This window comes from Herpailurus yagouaroundi, unplaced genomic scaffold, assembly GCF_014898765.1.
Source record: "Herpailurus yagouaroundi ecotype Mexico unplaced genomic scaffold, PumYag 160, whole genome shotgun sequence".
NCBI classification, from domain to species: domain Eukaryota; kingdom Metazoa; phylum Chordata; class Mammalia; order Carnivora; family Felidae; genus Herpailurus; species Herpailurus yagouaroundi.
In genome coordinates this window covers 13911277-13929277 of record NW_024412401.1, presented here as the reverse complement: position 1 = coordinate 13929277, position 18001 = coordinate 13911277, and the positions used below count along the sequence as shown (strand labels likewise).

General features: G+C 36.6%; 1 protein-coding gene and 1 pseudogene across 2 annotated transcripts in view; one reads left to right on the top strand and one right to left on the bottom strand.

Annotated features, from left to right (window-relative positions):
• LOC121034542 (RNA exonuclease 1 homolog) overlaps window positions 1-18001 on the top strand; it is a 41437-nt gene that overhangs the window by 4882 nt on the left and 18554 nt on the right. For both annotated transcript variants that reach the window (XM_040481415.1, XM_040481414.1), the window contains exons 2-6: window positions 350-439; window positions 2785-2992; window positions 3437-3555; window positions 4967-5119; window positions 15221-15317. In XM_040481415.1, the coding sequence (XP_040337349.1) occupies window positions 350-439; window positions 2785-2992; window positions 3437-3555; window positions 4967-5119; window positions 15221-15317 (667 nt within the window). The remainder of the gene's footprint in view (window positions 1-349; window positions 440-2784; window positions 2993-3436; window positions 3556-4966; window positions 5120-15220; window positions 15318-18001) is intronic.
• Window positions 10868-14651, bottom strand: LOC121034461 (60S ribosomal protein L7a-like; annotated as a pseudogene).

Here is an 18001-nt window from a genome sequence, read left to right as displayed (position 1 = left end):
TAGAAATTATATAACGGGCGTATCTAATATATACGCTCTAATACTTGGGGCTAATAATCTATTAGAACAACAAGGTGAAAACCTTGACAGTTGGCTGGCTATAGTGTCGTGTAGACTCAACAGCCTGCAGAAGCCACGGTATTACATGGTTACAGTTGATTTCCCAGCTTAGAGGAATCCTCTGTAGTCGTGTATGCATGTCAAATTATTCAAGTTAGGTTTTGTGTGAATTATTGCTTAATAAGTTGCCTAGTATTTTATAGCTTGGATTCCTGTGGCTCTTCAGGAAACGTGCTAAATATGCCTGTAGTCTGCTGAAATTGGGTAATTCTTATCTTTTTCCCACTAGGCTTCAGGAAAGCAAACGGGATTAGATAAGTTGTATTATCAAAACCTTTCTGGACCCAAAAAGAGAATTGCACACATTGCCAAGTTCAATGTGAGTTCCTTAGCTCCTGTCTTACGGGGCACGTTATTTTATAAAATGCATGCCTTGCCATTTTGAGCCTTAAGTATATTCCAATACTTAGTGTCTTGTTAGCCACCTGGGGGCACAAGTGTACACTCAGTAACTTGATCTCTGTTTGTAAGCGTTTTCCACATTATTCACTTTTTCCCCCATTATCTAACATTTTCATGAAAAGCAGGGATGTTGTTATCACATAGACTTCTAACCAAAATGACTATGGTTGATCTTCAGTATTTCCAGATTCTGCATTTGCAAATTCTTCTCTTCACTGAAGTTAATTTGTAACCTTAAAATCATGACTCGTGTTTTGGGGGACCTTTGTAGGCCTGTGTCATGGCAAAACAATTACCTCCCACACACATTGTCAGCTAAGGCTGAACAAGGCAATACTGCCTTCTTGTTTTAGTTCTCATACTGTTAACATATGTCCTTTTCTCAATCTATTTAGTGCCGCGTTCTTTGCATGTTTGTGTTGTTTGTTGGTGATTTTGCTATTTAAAATGGCCCCCAAATATAGGGTCATCCAGTGTTCCTAAGAGCAAGAAGTCTGCCTTACAGAGATGTGTTACATAAGCTTTTTATAGGCATAAGTTACAGTGCTATTGACTACGAATTCAATGTTCATGAACCAGCAATATGTAGTAACTAAGGTGTCTTTAAACAGAAACACACAGAAAGCAAGGTTAGGTTATTGATTGGTTGGCAAAAGTGTGATCAGAGACTCACCTGAACCTGACTCTGTATATGCCCTAGGAGCAACGGTTCAGTATTCACTAACTCATTGTTTGTGGGACTCTATAGAACAGAAGTGTGGTGAATAAGGGGAATCAACTGTAGATTCTCAAAATCATGTAAATCTCTTGTAACATGGTAAATGCTGGCATGTAAAGAAGTTAAAAGGCACTGGTGTGAGTAGTACTCCTTTAACACTTCTGTGTTAAAAAGTGCCATTTAACAAGCTTTATTTCTCTGCTCAATTCTCTGTATTATTTGCACTTGGTAGACACTGACAACAGAATGCTCTGCATGACATCAAAAGAGTTTATGCTCCCAAGTCACAAATAAGAACTTGGATTCTAGTTCTTTGTTGATGTTGGATGTCCTTGGGCAAGTTATTTAATTGATCAGAGCTTTATTTTCTTTATCTGTGAAATGGTGATATTGAATATCCAAGGGTCAGATATATAGGTACTTACGAAAATCATTTCTTTCCCCTTCTCTTAGGAAAAAATTTTTGGAAACATTATTTTCCTTTATTGGCAAATGATACAGTGTTTATAGTTTTCATTTTACTTTGCTATGTAACTCCCCCCCCCCATTCTTCTATTTAAGTATTGGTTGGTTTTATCAGTGATTCCCCACCCTTAAAATAAATTCTCACAAATAGTAAGCAACAGGACAAAGGAAGATAGTTTTAACATTTTAAAAGTATATCACCATAGTGCCTTCCAGAAGGATTGTGACACTGTACATTCCTATGTGGTGTCTCAGAGTTCCCTTCCCACAAACCTTGACCAAAAATGGGTATTAAATATTTTTAAAAACCTTATCAATCTGGGTGAAATTTTATTTCCTTGTTTTGTAGGACATTTCCTACAAATGTAGGACATTTTATAGGACATTTGTTACTAATCAAGCTAAACATTCTGGTGTTCATTCTCTTCTTTTTTTATTATTTTTTTTTAATGCTTATTTTTGAGAAAGAGACAGCATGAGTGGGGGAGGGGCAGAGAGAGAGGGAGACAGAATCTGAAGCAGGCTCCAGGCTCTGAGCTGTCAGTGCAGAGCAGGATGCAGGGCTCGAACTTAAGAACTGTGAGATCATGACCTGAGCCAAAGTCAGACACTTAACTGACTGAGCCACCCAGGCGCGCCTTCATTCTCTTATTGTAATGAATGTTGCTGTAGAGAAGTCTGATGCTAGCCTGCTATTTCTCCCTTTATGAGTCACCTGATACTTAAGCCTGGTTACCTAAAGAATTCTTTCCTTAACTTCAAATTCTAGTCACTTTGGTCAGATATGTCTTGTTAGCAGTTTGATTAACACTTTTACCTTCATACAAAGTGAAGTGTCATTTTCATATGAGAATTAATGTCTCTCAGTTCACAAAAGTTTTACTAAATTAAATGTTCAAAGGTTCAGTTTTATCTCTGCATATTTCTGGGGATACTCCACTTATGTGTGTGTTGAATCCCATGGGGTATTACAAATGTAGTCCATTCCACAAGCCTTTGTGCAAAAAGCGATAGTGAAATGATCAGTCTTTTTACAACTTCTTAAAATCATTCTTCCGTTTTGTGTTGATGCTGTATAGGTTCCAACCAGTAAAGACATCCTTAGCCCATTCAGGGAGCCAGTGGCACCACTGATGAGTCGCCCTGGCATCCTTCGTGCCCAGCAACAGGCAGCACAGATCACGGCTGACATAAAGAGTGGGCAGGCTTTTGTTGCTGCCACTTCAGAACAAAAGAAAACTACATTTGCATGTCCAGTCTCTCAGACCCAAAGGAGAGTCTCAGGAGGTATGAGAAAATCACTTAGTCAAGAAATGGGATTTTACCTTATTTTAAAAAGCATTTCCTATGAAATCCATATATTACCAATTATAGCTGAGTCATTCACGTGGAACTTTATGTGAAAAATATGATTAGCATGATATTTATATAATGTATGCTGTTTGTCCCTAAATGCTAAGCTATAGATGGTAATACCTTATAAGCATTTCTACATAAAGTGAATTGCTTTATAAATTATCTAAATTTGTTCTTATAGATGATACTGGGGTTAACTATTGGGAATTTTTTGTGTTGACATTTTGTTTCAAGAAAAAAAATAGAGTCTGTAAAGGAAGTATTATGAAACCTTGAATTGATAATTAAACTCTAATCATCTGAGGCTAATGTCATTAACTCTTACCTTTTTTTTTTCTTTCTTTTTCTTTTTTTTTTTTTTTGTCATTGAAACAGAAAATTCACTTACATCAACCAAGCTTCATCAGGATGTATTTCTATCAAGGGAAAAGCCAAATGCAAAACCAAGCAGATCACACATTCCTGTGAAAAGTGTTGCTGCTTTTCCTGTAAAGGTATTATAAACTAGGTCTGAAGGCCAGAATTTTAGTGCTAATAATCAACTTACCTGTCTACATATAGAGGTCCTGGGAGATTGAATATATATATATAATTATATTTTATATAAAAATATTTTTATACAAAAATATATTTTATATTAACAAAATATATATATATATATATTTTTTTTCCTGGAGATCCCTCCTTCAGATACATGGCAGACACCAGAGAGAAATTTCAGCTTTTTCTAGTTACTGTCAGATAGTTATTGTCATTATATGATGGGATTTGTGTCTGTGTGTCCATATTGAACTATGTTGTTTATCCTGTTCCTGGAAATATTAGGCATATTTTAGACGTAAAACTTCAGTGGCTCTGATTAAGACTCCTCAACTTTTTTTCAAAGGAAAGTTTCACGTTGGAATATACCTTTCAAGAGACATCCAGTGAGGGGTGTATATGTGTGTGTATGTGAAAGAGAGAGAGAGGCAGGTGGACCTTTCATAAATTATGCCAACAGTGATGGCAGTCCCTCCTTAGTAATTTTTCTCCTATTTGTGGCAATTATTTTTTTTTTTCTGTTTACTAAGTATTCTTCAGCAGAAAACTACCTGTCACTTTTAAGGATTTCTTCCTCCTAAAACATCTTTGTGCTTCAAGGGAACAACTACAGGAAAGTGTAACTTTTTTTTAACCCCCCCCCCCCAAAAGTGAGACAGATTCACTGATTGTACAGTTCTCAAAGTATCAATAAGTTCTTCTAAAGGAATGCTAACATTATTTATAGCTGGGATATTACTGACAATATTGAGTATGTATAAATCTTTGGTAACTTTTATTTAATCTGAGCATTTTTCTTTGTGAATGGTAACTGACGTTGGGACATAAATTCTTCTTAAGAATGGTACGTGACAAACTTTCCTATTTGCTGAGAAGAGCACGCCAGAGCTCTAAGATTCTGGCTGTGGAGAGTAGAGAGATGATTTGAGTAATCGGGTCAGCTAGAATGGGGTACTCACAGGTAACTTCACTGGTTCCGCATCCTCATGGCTCCCTTTTGTGAGCGTAGGTAACGTTATGCCTTATATTTATTCTATTTTTTAAATGTTTCTTTTTGAGAGAGAGAGAGAGCACATGTGTGCAAGCAGGAGAGGGACAGAGAGTGAGGGAGTGAGAGAATCCCAAGCAGGCTCCTCACTGTGCAGATCCTGATGCAGGACTTGATCTCAGGAACCATGAGACTGAGTCACCCAGGCGCCTTCCTATTTACTTTATTTTTAATGAATTTATAACTTTAAATTAGTTTTGAATTTAATTGATAGAGAACTTACCTGAGATAGTTGTACTTGTTTCCTACACATAGTAGCAATTTTAAACAGAAACATGTGTTTTTCTTTTCGCTAATCAACAACTCTGTTTAACAAGATGCCGAAATACAAAGTGGCTCATCGGAAGCGGGCTTTAGTCACATCAGAATCCTCTGTCAAAGTCCCTGAGGAAGTAAGACAACGCTATGTCAACCTCTTTGTTGAGAAGTATTTGACAGTTTATAAAACAGAGGATGAGGCTGTTAACAAGGTCAGTATATCTGAAGACACACACTTCAAAAGTATTCTATTAAAAAAAAAAAAAACCTCAAGAAACAACTTTATTCTTTTTCTCTTCCCCTTTTTCGAAACCAGGCTGTGGGACTGGTTCCTGGAGGATCTTTTTCCTATCCTTAAGTTGTAAAGAGTACCCTGGTTACTCTAGTGACAAAAACTGTCTTAGTCCTATAATTTTCTTTTTTTTTTATTTTAATTTTTTATTTCTTGGGGGGGGGGGGCTCAAGTGAGTGAGGGGCAGAAAGACAGAAAGAGAGAGAATCCCACAAGGGGAAGAGAGAGAGGGTGAGAGAGAGAAGCAAGGTTCCCCTGAAGTGGACCTTGAACTCATGAACCCTGAGATCCTGACCTGAGCCTAAGTTGGTGCTTAACCGACTGAGCCACTCAGGTGCTCACTTGTCAAGGCCAATAGTATATTAATCTGAGCAGTGTCTCCCCTCCTTTATATGAAGCATATACTGTCAAGTGAGTCATAGTCCCCACTACTCCCTATTACATACCACTATTTATGCTCATTTATGGGCCAGATCTGGTCTCTTGGAGGCACTTGTCTTTGAAAATCTACTCAAAGCCTTTTTTTTCCAGAATGAAACCTTACAAATCAGGAGCAATAACCATAGCTCCTGTCCCCATGCATATCTTCAAAAGCCTTTGTGGACTCTGGGAGTAATAAGGAGTCAGGGAACTATGGCTCATACACACAATAAGTGCAATCTAAAGGGGAAAGACACTACTCAGCTCCATCTGATAATTGCAGTTTGGCAATTCAAGGTCAATATTTACAGATTTCTAGTCCTTGAAGACTTTTTATGTTAAAGTATTTTAATATTTTAAATATTAAAATTTTTAATATTTTAAATACTAAAATTTTTAATATTTTAAATATGGTTAGACAAACACACATCTGAACACTAGATTTGGGCTTGGTTGAGGCTAATTCCCACTTCTCTGGAAGGTTATGAAAAGGACCATGAGTGAAAGCAACGAGAGGCAAATCTTACCCCAATTGTGAGGAAGATCCTTATAACTGACACCTCTGCCCATAAAATAGCTGTTTCTTAGAGAGTAGTGAGCTGCCAGTTGCTAGAAACATTGGGGATGTAAGTGAAGTTGTCATCATAACAGATTCTTGTATTAAGAGCGAGGAAGGACTCAGAAGATTCTCTTTATTAACAGTTTCATTGAGATATACTTCACATACCCTATTAATTCACCCATTTTATGTGTACACTGGAGTGACTTTGAGTATATATACTCAAATCAACCACTTGTGCAATCACTACAATTAATCTTAACACAATTCCATCACCCCAAAGAGATCATCTGTTACCGTTCATCTGTCACTCCCCTAGCCCTCCATATCTCCTAGCCTTGGGCAGCCACTCACTTACCTTCTCTGTAATTTGCTCTTCTGGACATTTCTAGAATGAGGACTCTGATAATAAGGGATTTTGTTGTGACCAGCTTAATGTTTTCACTTAGAATACTGTTTTCAAGGGTCACCCATACTGTAGTATGCATCATTACTTAATTTCCTCTTGCCAAATAAGACTGGTTTATGGATATACACATCTGTTCATCAGTTGATGGACATTTGGGCTATTTCCATTTATTGGTTATTAATGAACATTTGTATATAAATGGACATTGTAAGATTTTGTGTCAACAGATGATGATGTTTCTCTTGAGCATATAATTGGGTTGAATGACAATTCTGTATTTAACTTTTTGAGGAAATACCAAACCATTTTCCAGAGTAGCTACACTGTTGTATATGCCCATCAGTGATGTGAACAGTTCTAGTTTCTTCACATCCACGCTAGTGCTTGTTACCTGTATTTTGTGGAGCTTATTGGGCATGAAATGGTATCTGATTGTGATTTTGATTTCCCTAATGCCTAATGATGTTGAACATATTTTTCTGTGCTTTTTGGCCATTTGTATGTCTTCTTGGATATGTCTGTACACATATGTTCAGTTCTTTGCATATATTTTTAGTTGTCTTTTTATCAAGTTTTGAGAGTTCTATATATATTTTGGATACAAGTGTCTTAGTAGATACAGTATTTACCAATAGTTTTTCTTTGAGTTGTATTCTTACTGTCTTGACTGGATCATTTGCATTACAAAAAGTTCTTCATTTTGATATATTCCAATTCATCTGTTTTTCTTTGTCACGTGTGATTTTGGTGTCCTATCTAAGAAACAAAGATCACAAAGATTTATTACTACTTTATTTTTTCTCAGAATTTTACAGTTTTAGTTACTACATTTAGGCATAGTATTCACTTTTTTAAATGACTTTTACATAAGGTATGAGGCAGGGGGTCCAAACATTCATTTGAATGTGGATATCCAATTGCCACAGCACCATTTGTTGAAAAGATTATTTTTTCGCCATTTAATTGTCTTGTCACCTTTGTCAAAAATCAGTTGATCATAAATACTAGATAAAAATGAACATAAATTCTGGACTCATTTTATTACATTGATCTCTATTTCTATCCTATACCAGTATTACACAATCTTAATTACTGTTGCTTTGTAGTAAGTATTGAAGTTGGAAACGTGACTCCTCCATATTTGTTAAATTTTTTAAACTGTTTTGGGTCCCTGGAATTTCCATATAACTTTTAGGTTCAGCTTGTATTTCCTACAGAAATACTGGATTATAATTTTGATAGCAGTTGCTTTGAATCTCTAGATCAATTTGTGGAGGATTGTCATTTAACAATATTAAGTCTTGTGAACCATGAACATGGAATGTCTTGTGGGTTTTTTTTTATCTTTTAATTCCTTTCAACAGTGTTTTGTAATTTTCAGAGTATAAGTCTTTAACTTTTTTGTTAAATTTATTCCTAGCTACTGTATTAACACTATTATAAATGGAATTATTTTTGTAATTTTATTTTCAGATTGTTCATAGCCAGTGTACAAAAATACAATTAATACTTTTTATCTTGTGTCTTGAACCCTTATATGCCTATTAATTTTTTTTAAGTTTATTTATTTGAGACAGAGAGAGAGAGAGAAAGAGAGCATGCACAAGTGGGAAAGGGACAGAGTGGGAGAGAGAGAGAGAGAGAGAGAGAAGGAGAGAGAGAGCATCCCAAACAGGCTACACACAGCGCAGAGCCCAATGAGGGGCTTGAACTCAAAAACCTTGATCATGACTTGAGCCAAAGTCAAGAGCCAGACACTTAACTGACTGAGCCACCCAGGCATGCCCCTATTTATTAACTCTAATAGTTTTCAGTGAATTCCTTGGGATTTTCTTCAAAGAAGATGATATCAACTGCAGATAGACACAGTCTTACTCTTTCCTTTCCAATCTGTATATATTTTATTTCATTTTCTTGCTTGATTTCTGTAGCATAAATTTCCAGTAGAATATTGCGTGGAGGTGGTAAGAGGGGGCATCCTTGTCTTGTTCCTTTCCCTAAGAGGAAAGCTTTCAGTCTTTCTCCGTTAAGTACAGTGGTTACTGTAGGTGGTTTTTTAGTTGTTTTTTTTACATGTCCTTTATCAAGTTGAGGAAGTTCCTTTCTATTCCTAGTTTAAGTGTCTTATCATCTTGACTTTTATTTATTAATAAATAAAAATTTTTTTGTTAATTTTTTTTATTAATCTTAAACTCATGCATTTCTTGGATAAACACCCTTGGTCACGGTGTATAGTCTTTTTATGTTGCTGGACTCAGTGTGCTAGAATTTTTGTGTCAATGTTAATTAGGTCTACAGACACGAGTCTGTAATTTTTTTTTTTTAAATTATTACTTTTCTCAGCATGAAGCCCAACATGGGGCTCCATCCCACAACCCTGGGATTATGACCTGAGCTGAAACCAAGACTTGGATGCTCAAGCAACTGAGCCACCCGGGTACCCCATTACTGTTATATTTATTGTGATAAAATATGCATGACATAAACTTTCTCATTTTAACCATTTTGGGTGCACAATTCAGTGTTACTAAGTACCTTCACAATGTTGTTTAACCATCACTACTATCCATTTCCAGAGCTTTTTCTTCATCCCAAATAGAAACTCTGTACCTATTAAGGTAATGAATAACTTTTCATTCTTCTCTCCCCGCTCAGCCCCATGTAACCTCTATTTTAATTTCTGTCTCTGTGAATTTGCTTACTACAGGTACCTCATCTAAGTTGAGTCATGCAATATTTGTCCTTTTGTTTCTGGCTTCATTGACTTAGTGTAATGTTTCCATAGTTCATTCATGTTGTAGCACATATCAGAATTTCATTCTTTTTGGCAGCTGAATAATACTTTATTGTGGTACCACATTTTCTTTATTCTAGTGATGGACATTGTAGCTTTCTTTGCTTGTAGTAACTTATTCTTTTTTTGGAGTCTCAGGGTTATATTGACCTAATAGAATGAGATGTAAAATGTTCCCTTTTTTAATTTTTGGAAGATCTTATGAATGGTTACTATTCCTTTTTTTTTTTTTTAATCTTGTTTAAATGTTTAGGGGAATTCATCAATGAGGTCTGGGCTTGTGGATATTTTTTTAATTACCAATTCATCTCCTAGGTCTACTCTTGAGTCAATTTCATGAGGTTTTATCTTTCTAAAATTTCACATGTCATCTAAATTTTATAATACATTGGTATATATTTGTTCATAGTATTTCTTTATCATTCTTTTTATTTCTGTGAATTGTGTGGTGATGCCTTCTCTTCCATTACTGATTTTAGTAATTTGAGTCTTATTTCTTTTTTCTTAGCCTAGCCAAAGTTTTGTCAATGTTGTTGACCTTTTCAAAGAACCAACTTTTGCTTTTTTAGTTATCTCTATTTTAGAAAATTCTTCATTTCATTTATTTCTACTCATTATCATTTCTTTCCTGCTTTCCTTGGGTTTGGTTTACTAGTAAAATTACAGTTTCTTAAGATGGAAGGCAAAGTTTTTAATTTCCATTTTATTTTTAGTAAAGCCATTTACAATAGGAATTATTCTCTAATCAAAAGGTTTGGTATGTTGTGTTTCCATTTAAATGCATCTCAATTTTTTTTTTTTTAATTTTTTTTCAACGTTTATTTTTGGGACAGAGAGAGACAGAGCATGAACGGGGGAGGGGCAGAGAGAGAGGGAGACACAGAATCGGAAACAGGCTCCAGGCTCTGAGCCATCAGCCCAGAGCCTGACGCGGGGCTCGAACCCACGGACCGCGAGATCGTGACCTGGCTGAAGTAGGATGCTTAACCGACTGCGCCACCCAGGCACCCCCTTTTTTTTTTTTTTTTAATTTTTTTCAACGGCATCTCAATTTTTAAATCTCGTTTGTGATTTCTTCTTTGCCCCACTGTGTAATTTCCACACATTTGTGGATTTCCCAAATTTCCTGTTGTTGACTTATAATCTAATACCATTGTGATCAGAGAACATATTTTCTGTGATTTAAATCCTTTTAAATTTATTGAGCATTATTTTATGGCCTAACACATGATCTGTTCTGGAAAATGTTCTGTATCTGCTTGAGAGGCATTATATATTCTGCTATTGTTGCACAGAGCGTTCTATAGATGTCTTCTAGGTATAGTTGATTCATAGTGTTGTTGAAATATTTTATTTTCTTCACCATTTGACTTGTTTCCATTATTGAAGTATGGTACAGAGGTCTCCATTCTTTTTTTTTTTTTATTTTGACACTGGCTGAAAGAGAACTTTTTATTGCTTTATGTACAGAAAATTCAGCATCCATTTAGCCCAGTTGGGTGGCCATTTCTTTAACCTTTGCCTTTTCCAACTTGGCGATGCAAGCCAGACTTTGGACCCAGGACATTGCCTCCCCAGTGGGGGTGGATTTCATCATATCTGTCTTTTCAATTGGTCCTGATGGCTTCCACCTGCTTAGCCAGACCTCCTTTGTCTTCTGACTTAACCTGTGTGAAGGTGACAGTGGTACAAGTCTTCCTGTGAACCAGACAACCCAGCCTGGCCTTCCCCTTGATAATGCACTAGGGAACCCCCATCTTAGGACACATGTCAGGCAGGAAGACAACCAGCTCAATGGGGTCCACATCATGTGCAATCACTACCAGCTGAGCCTTCTTTGTCTCCACTAAGGTGGTAACAGTATTAACCCCAGCTCACAGGATGGGCAGCCTCTTAGTGGGGACATCCCCTTTGCCAGCAGCTTTCTTCTCAGCCTGGGCCAACAATCTATGCTTCTTCTCTTGCTTTATCTCTAGTCTGTATTTGTGGGCCAGTTTAAGCAGTTGAGTAGCTGTTTGGTGGTCCAAGCCCTGGGTGAACTGGCTAATCACAGGTGGCACTTTTAAACGTTCATAGAGAATAACCCTTTGCTGCTGCAGCTAGATGTAGCAAGGCCATTTGACAAAGTGGGTGAGTCCCTTTTAGGCTGAATGTCCCATCTGATGCCAAAATTCTTGGGCCTTTTATCAAATGGGATTGACTAAATTCTTGGCCTCCTGCTTCTTCACAACAGCAGGCACCAGGCCACCTTCCTCTCCATGACATTCCTTCCTTTCAGCATCTTGGATGGTTGGAGAAGAGAGAAACTTTAGGTATCCATTCTTAATATTGAATTGTTATTTGTCACTTGAGTTCTGTCAGCTGCTGCTTTCTATATTTTGCTGCTCTGTTATTAGATGCATATTTGTTAATAATTGTTATGTCTCCCTGATGGATTGGCTCTTATCATTATGTCTTTGTCTCTAGTAACAACTTTTGTTTTAAAAATCTACTTTGTCTTATACTAGCATAGCCACTTCACATATATTTTACTATTTACAAAGTACATCTTTTTTTCTCCTTTACTTTCAACCTGTTTGGTCTTTGACTCTAAAGTGTCTATCTAGAGGTGACTGGCTGGCTCAGTTGGTAGAGCATGCAACTCTTGATCTTGGGGTTGTAAGTTTGAGCCCCATGTGGGGTGCAGATAATACTTAAAGATCTAAAGTGTCTACCTTGTATACAGTGTAGAGTTACATATTTTTCATGATTCTTCCAGTCTCTTCCCTCAGTTGGAGTATTTAATCAATTAACATTTAGTAAGTACTGACCAATAAGAGGATTTACATCATGTGTTTGCTATTTGTTTTCTAGATGTCTTGTGTCTTTTTATTTTCTCTATAATTAGTGCTTTCTTTTGTGTTATATAGATATTTTCTAGTGTATCATTTAAATGCCCATGTCATTTCTTTGGCTATATTTTTTTAGTTACTGTCTTACTTTTTGCCTTTAGGATTACACTTACCATTTTAATTTAAAACAATCTAATTCAGATTAAAACTGCCTTCATTTCAATAGCCTATAAAAATTTTGTTCCAGTATATGTTTCCTACCCCCTTCTTTATACCATTATTATTATTATATGGATTATAACATTATATAAGCCTATCAACACAATTTTGTAATTACTGCTCTATGCCATTGTTAAAACAGGAGAAAATGATTACATACGAACACATATATTCTTCGATATTTTCCTATAAAGTTATATTTACCAATATTAATTCTCATGTGAATTCAAATAACCATCTAGTGTATCTGTTGTGGACCCCCTAGAGTACTGATAAAAATTTTTATACTTTTCAGCTCCAGAATTCCTAAAAACTTTTTGTTTTTAAAATTTCTCTTTATTCATGTTGTCCATGTGGTAAGACCCCATTTTCTTTGCTTCTTTAAACATAGTTTCTTTCATTTCTAAAACCTATTTACAAAGTCTTTGTACTTAAAGTCCAAAATGTGGACTTTCTCAGGGACATTTTCTCTTGGCTGGTTTTTATTCTGTATGAGGTACACTTTTTTGTTTCTTTACATAACTCATAATTTTTTTGTTACAAACTGTATGATTAAATAATAACTGGTTTCAGGTACATTTTTGTTTTGTTGCTAGGTTTTGGTTTTTCTTGTTGCTACTTACTTGTTTAGTGACTTTACTGAACTAATTTTGTAGATTCTGTATTCCTTTCAGTGTACGGCCACTGAGTTCTCCAGTAGCATTTTTAAGTTCTTGCCTTTAATTTTTGTTTTAAGGCCTCCTTCAAAAGGATCACCCTCTGTCAGCATAATCTACTTGTTTGCCAATGACGGGTTAGAAAATTCCCTTAAATGCCTTGTCTGTATGTCTTCCTCCCTTTGCCAGGGGGAATCTATGTGAGAAGAAGTGCCTTAAAACTTAGGTTGACAGCCAGACTTAGCTTTTACGTCCTTGTTCCAGGGCTTCAAGAACAGCCACTAGTGAGTGAGTAGGGCCTTATCTTTTCCCAGGTCTTTGCCGGGCCACCTTTTAAGCTCCAGGAATATGTCAGGACCTTTCAAAGTTTTTTGTGGTCACCTAGGTCTCCAAAATGTTTTTTAGATTCCTGGCCAGGTTTGGGGTGGCTTAGTTGAGCTTCCGACTTCAGCTCAGGTCATGATCTCACAGTTGGTAAGTTCGAGCCCCACATTGCAGGCTCTGTGCTGACAGCTCAGAGCCTGGAGCCTGCTTTGGATTCTGGGTCTCCCAGTCTCTCTGCCCTTCCCCTGCTCTCTCTCTCTCTCTGTCAAAAAAATAAACATTAAAAACATTAAAAAATTAAAATTCCTGGCCAGGTTCCTGTTTGCCCAACAAGAAATCATAACCCTAGGTGGCTGTCATCTTGCCACCCAGTTGCTATTGTTTTAGTAGCACCCAGGCAATAGGGTCCCCCCGCCCCCACCATGAGCTGAGTTCTGACTCAAATACCCACAACACCTTGAGAATAGATTTTCCAGGGAGCTGCTTATTCAGACATAATATTGTCTGTGTTCTGGGGATGATGTTTTTAGTGTAGCTGTAAAAGAAGTCCATCCTCTCTGTTGGCTACCAGGCTGCCAACTTTTTATCACTATGGCATTAAGCTGGCAGGTGGGAAGTGGGTAATGGGAAAACCCTCAAGCTAAAATGGTATAGACTCCATTGTCTTACCGAGGTTCAGTAGTTTCTCTTAAGTAATTCTCAGTTTGTTCTGTGGCTTTGGTTAATTTTCAGAGTTTTGAAATGGTTACTTTAGTTGTTTTGCCAGTATTTTAATTATTTTTATGGGAAGGTGAGTTCATGAACGTTCTTGTTCAGCCATTCCGGAAGTCTGTCTCCTCCAGGATTCTATACTGGTTGAAGAATAATGGCAATGCAAAGACAGACAAAAAAAGCAGCCTGTTACAGAGACATGTTATCCTTTATTATTTCAATTTGCTTTTCTTCTCTCCTCTCCCCAACCCCCCCATGGCTTTATCTCTGTGAAGTTTAGTGTAGTGAGAAGAATCTTGGCTTTGACGTTTGGTCACTCCTGGATTCATTTACTAGCTCTGCAACAGTAAGATATCTACTTTTTCTTGAGCCTCATACAAGTTAGTCATGATGGCACCCATTCTCACTGATTCACAATGAAGACTGAGAAAACATTTAATGACTATTCTACCAAATCTGCACATACTAGGTGACCAATAAAGCATTAATATAATGTTATCATTATATTACCCTTACTGGTTTCTGTCATTTTTTATCCATTTGTTTTCTTTTACTGACCTTTAGGATTTTCATGAATCCTAGCATAAAAATATTGATTACTGGGGCACCTGGGTGTCTCACTCTTGATTTCAACTTGGGTCATGACCTCACAGTTCATGAGATTGAGACCTGCATCAGACTCTGCGCTGGCCATGGAGCCTGCTTGGGATTCTCTGTCTCCTCTCTGTCCTCTTTATCCTCTCTCTCCCCCCTTGAACCTTTGTTCCTCAAACGAGAATAATAATAAGCACCTTTGATACATTAGAGGCTTGCTTTGAGAATCAAATGAATATGCACTGTAGGATTTTTGTACTCTATACTGTGGTTTTAGTTTGTGAAGAGAAGTATCTAGTTCCTCGATTTGATTCATGGGATAATTTTTTTTCTTTCCTCTCAAAAGCCATAAACAGAAAAATGTAAAATAAGTTGCTTTTTATTTGTGCCATTTTCCCCCATCCCTTGAGTTATATTTTGCCATATTTATTCCATTATATTGTAAACATTTATTATCCATCATCTTGAGATTTAATATCTTTTATTATTCACTTCATGGTCTAGGCTAAAATAGAAGAAAAGGCCATTTATGAACGCTGTGGCAGTAGAAATATGTATGTGAACATAGCGATAAATACTCTTAAGAAACTGAGAGATCAAGGTAATTTCTTTATAATTAATCAAGTGATAGGATAAAAACTTGTGATCAACACCTGACATTAAACATGTTTTTTTTCATTAGCAGGGTCGTTTTTAGGTATTCAATGAAACATAGTTTAAAAATATTCTCTTGAGTAGAACATGCAAGTGGGATTTTTGGTTGAAAATAACAAATTAGATTTGAAATTAGACATATGAATATAACTCCTTGAGAGCAGTTATCATGGATATAATTAAATTTGGTTTCTAGTTATAAAAGTAACTCATTCCATGTGAAATAGTATTTCTCAGCTCTTTTTTTTTTCATTACTGCCCCCCTAAGATCTTTTTCAGACATTGTTTTTTCTACCACCCCCACCCCCAACCTCCAGTAGTATTAAGTACTTAAGGAATAATATTAATAATATTTTGTTGGGTAAGGCTGAGTTTTGGAAAGCCACATACCATTGTAATATCTATGATTTTTTTTCTTTATTCCTCAAGAGCCAGTTTTGTTTGCTTGGGGGTAATCCTACCCCCAATTTTGTTTCCTTGGGGGTATTCGAGAATACATAGCATGGATTCAAATAATACAGAAAAACATTAAAAAAAAAACAAAACAGCCAAAGACAACTTTATTCCAAATTTTTTATATAGACCCTTCCATAATGACTACAGAAATATATGTAATTTTAATAATTGAGATGAATGCAGTCATTTGGTGTATGCTCTAACTTTTTTCACTGAATAAAGTATCCTAGAAATCTTTCATCAGTTGATCTAGAATGTGTGTTAACATCCAGATCTGTATCTTACATTTTAATGACTACATGATACTCTGTTGTACAGACCTGTAGTACTGATATTCCATTGTGTAGAGTGTAGAATACAGAAGAAACACACGCACTGAGTATCTAAGTGGCTTACATGTTTTTTCTACCTTACGTTCTGTGATTAATGGAGTGTGAACTCAAACATTTCCTCATACTAGAGCCTATGTATCCTTAACATAAATCCCTGTGCACAGAGTAGCTAGCAGAAAAGGTCTGCATGTTTAAAATGGGTAAATATTGCTAACTGCCTCCAGAAAACATTTGCTGTTTACATTCCCCACTAATAGGGTAGGAGTATAAGCTTTTTCCTCACACCTTGGAAAAGTTCCTCATTTATCCCGTTCTGGAGTGTGAAAGTATAGACCAGAAATGAAATTATTTTAGCTTTTTATTATTATTATAAGGTTGAAGATCTTCCTTTTATCTATCTCAATTTAAATTGCCTTTTTGCATCTTTCTGTCCCCTTTTATTATCAGCCTATTCATCTGCAACAACCTTTCGCATATCCCCTTTTAATGGGCTTCAAATGTTTTCCTCAGTTTGTCACTCACTGGTACTTCAGCCTTATTTGTGAAGTTTGTAATAATAAAGCTTTTACTTTTTTCTATTTTTTAATGTTTGTTTTGAGAGAGAGAGAGAGAGAGAGAGAGAGCACGTGTGCACGTGCATGCAAGCAGGGGAGGAGCAGAGAGAGGAAGACAGAATCCTGGTGCAGGGCTCTATCCCATGAACCGCGAGATCATGTCCTAAGGCAAATCAAGGGTCAGACGTTTAACCATCTGAGCCACGCAGGTACCCCTAGAAGCTATTTTAGAAGTTCAGTTAGGGGCACCTGCATGGCTCAGTTGGTTAAGCATCTGACTTCGGCTCAGGTCATGATCTCCGATTTGTGGGTTTGAGCCCCACATCATCCTCTGTGCTGACAGCTCAGAACCTGGAACCTGCTTTGGATTCTGTGTTTCCTCTCTCTGCCCTTCACATGCTCATGCTTTGTCTCTGTCTCTGTCTCTCTCTCTCTCTTTCTCTCTCTCTCTCTCTCTCTCTCTGTCAAAAATAAATAAACATTTAAAAATATATATATATAAATAAAAGTGTAATTAATGTCTTGCTTTTTGGTTTCTGGGTTTTGTGTCATGCTTAGAAATGCTATTTTAATTTCAAGAATATAAAAATTTGATAATTTATGGCATTTAAACCATTTTTTTTAATGTTAAATTTTATAGTAAAGAGCATGAGCAGGGGAGAGAGGCAGAGGGGGGGAGAGAGAATCATAAGCATGTTCCACACTCAGTGTGGAGCCTGACACGGGGCTTGATCCCATAACCCTGGGATCATGACCTGAGCCAGAATCAAGAGTCAGATGTTCAACTAAATGAGCCACCCAGGCGCCCCTATGGCATTTTTTTATGTACAGCACTTGAAATAGACTTGAATACCTGTGTTACAATATACAAGGTCTCAAGAACAGACATTTCTTGAAAGGAGACCTATAGATGGCCAATAGACACATGAAAAGATGTTCAACATAACTCCTCTTCAGGGAAATAAAATCAAAACGACAATGAGATATCACCTCACACCTGACAGTGGTTACAATCAACAACACAAGAAACAAGTGTTGGTGAGGATGTGGTGTGTGAACTGGTACAGCCTCTGTGGACAGCAGTGTGGAGGGCCCTCAAAAACTTAAAAATAGAACTACCATGTGACCCAGTAATCCCACTACTGGGTATTTATTTACCCAAAGAATATGAAAACACTAATTCAGAAGGCTGTATGCACACCTGTTTATTTACAGGTGTAAATAAACCTGTTTATTGCAGCTTTATTTACAACAGCCAAATTATGGAGGCAGCCCAAGTGTCCATCAGT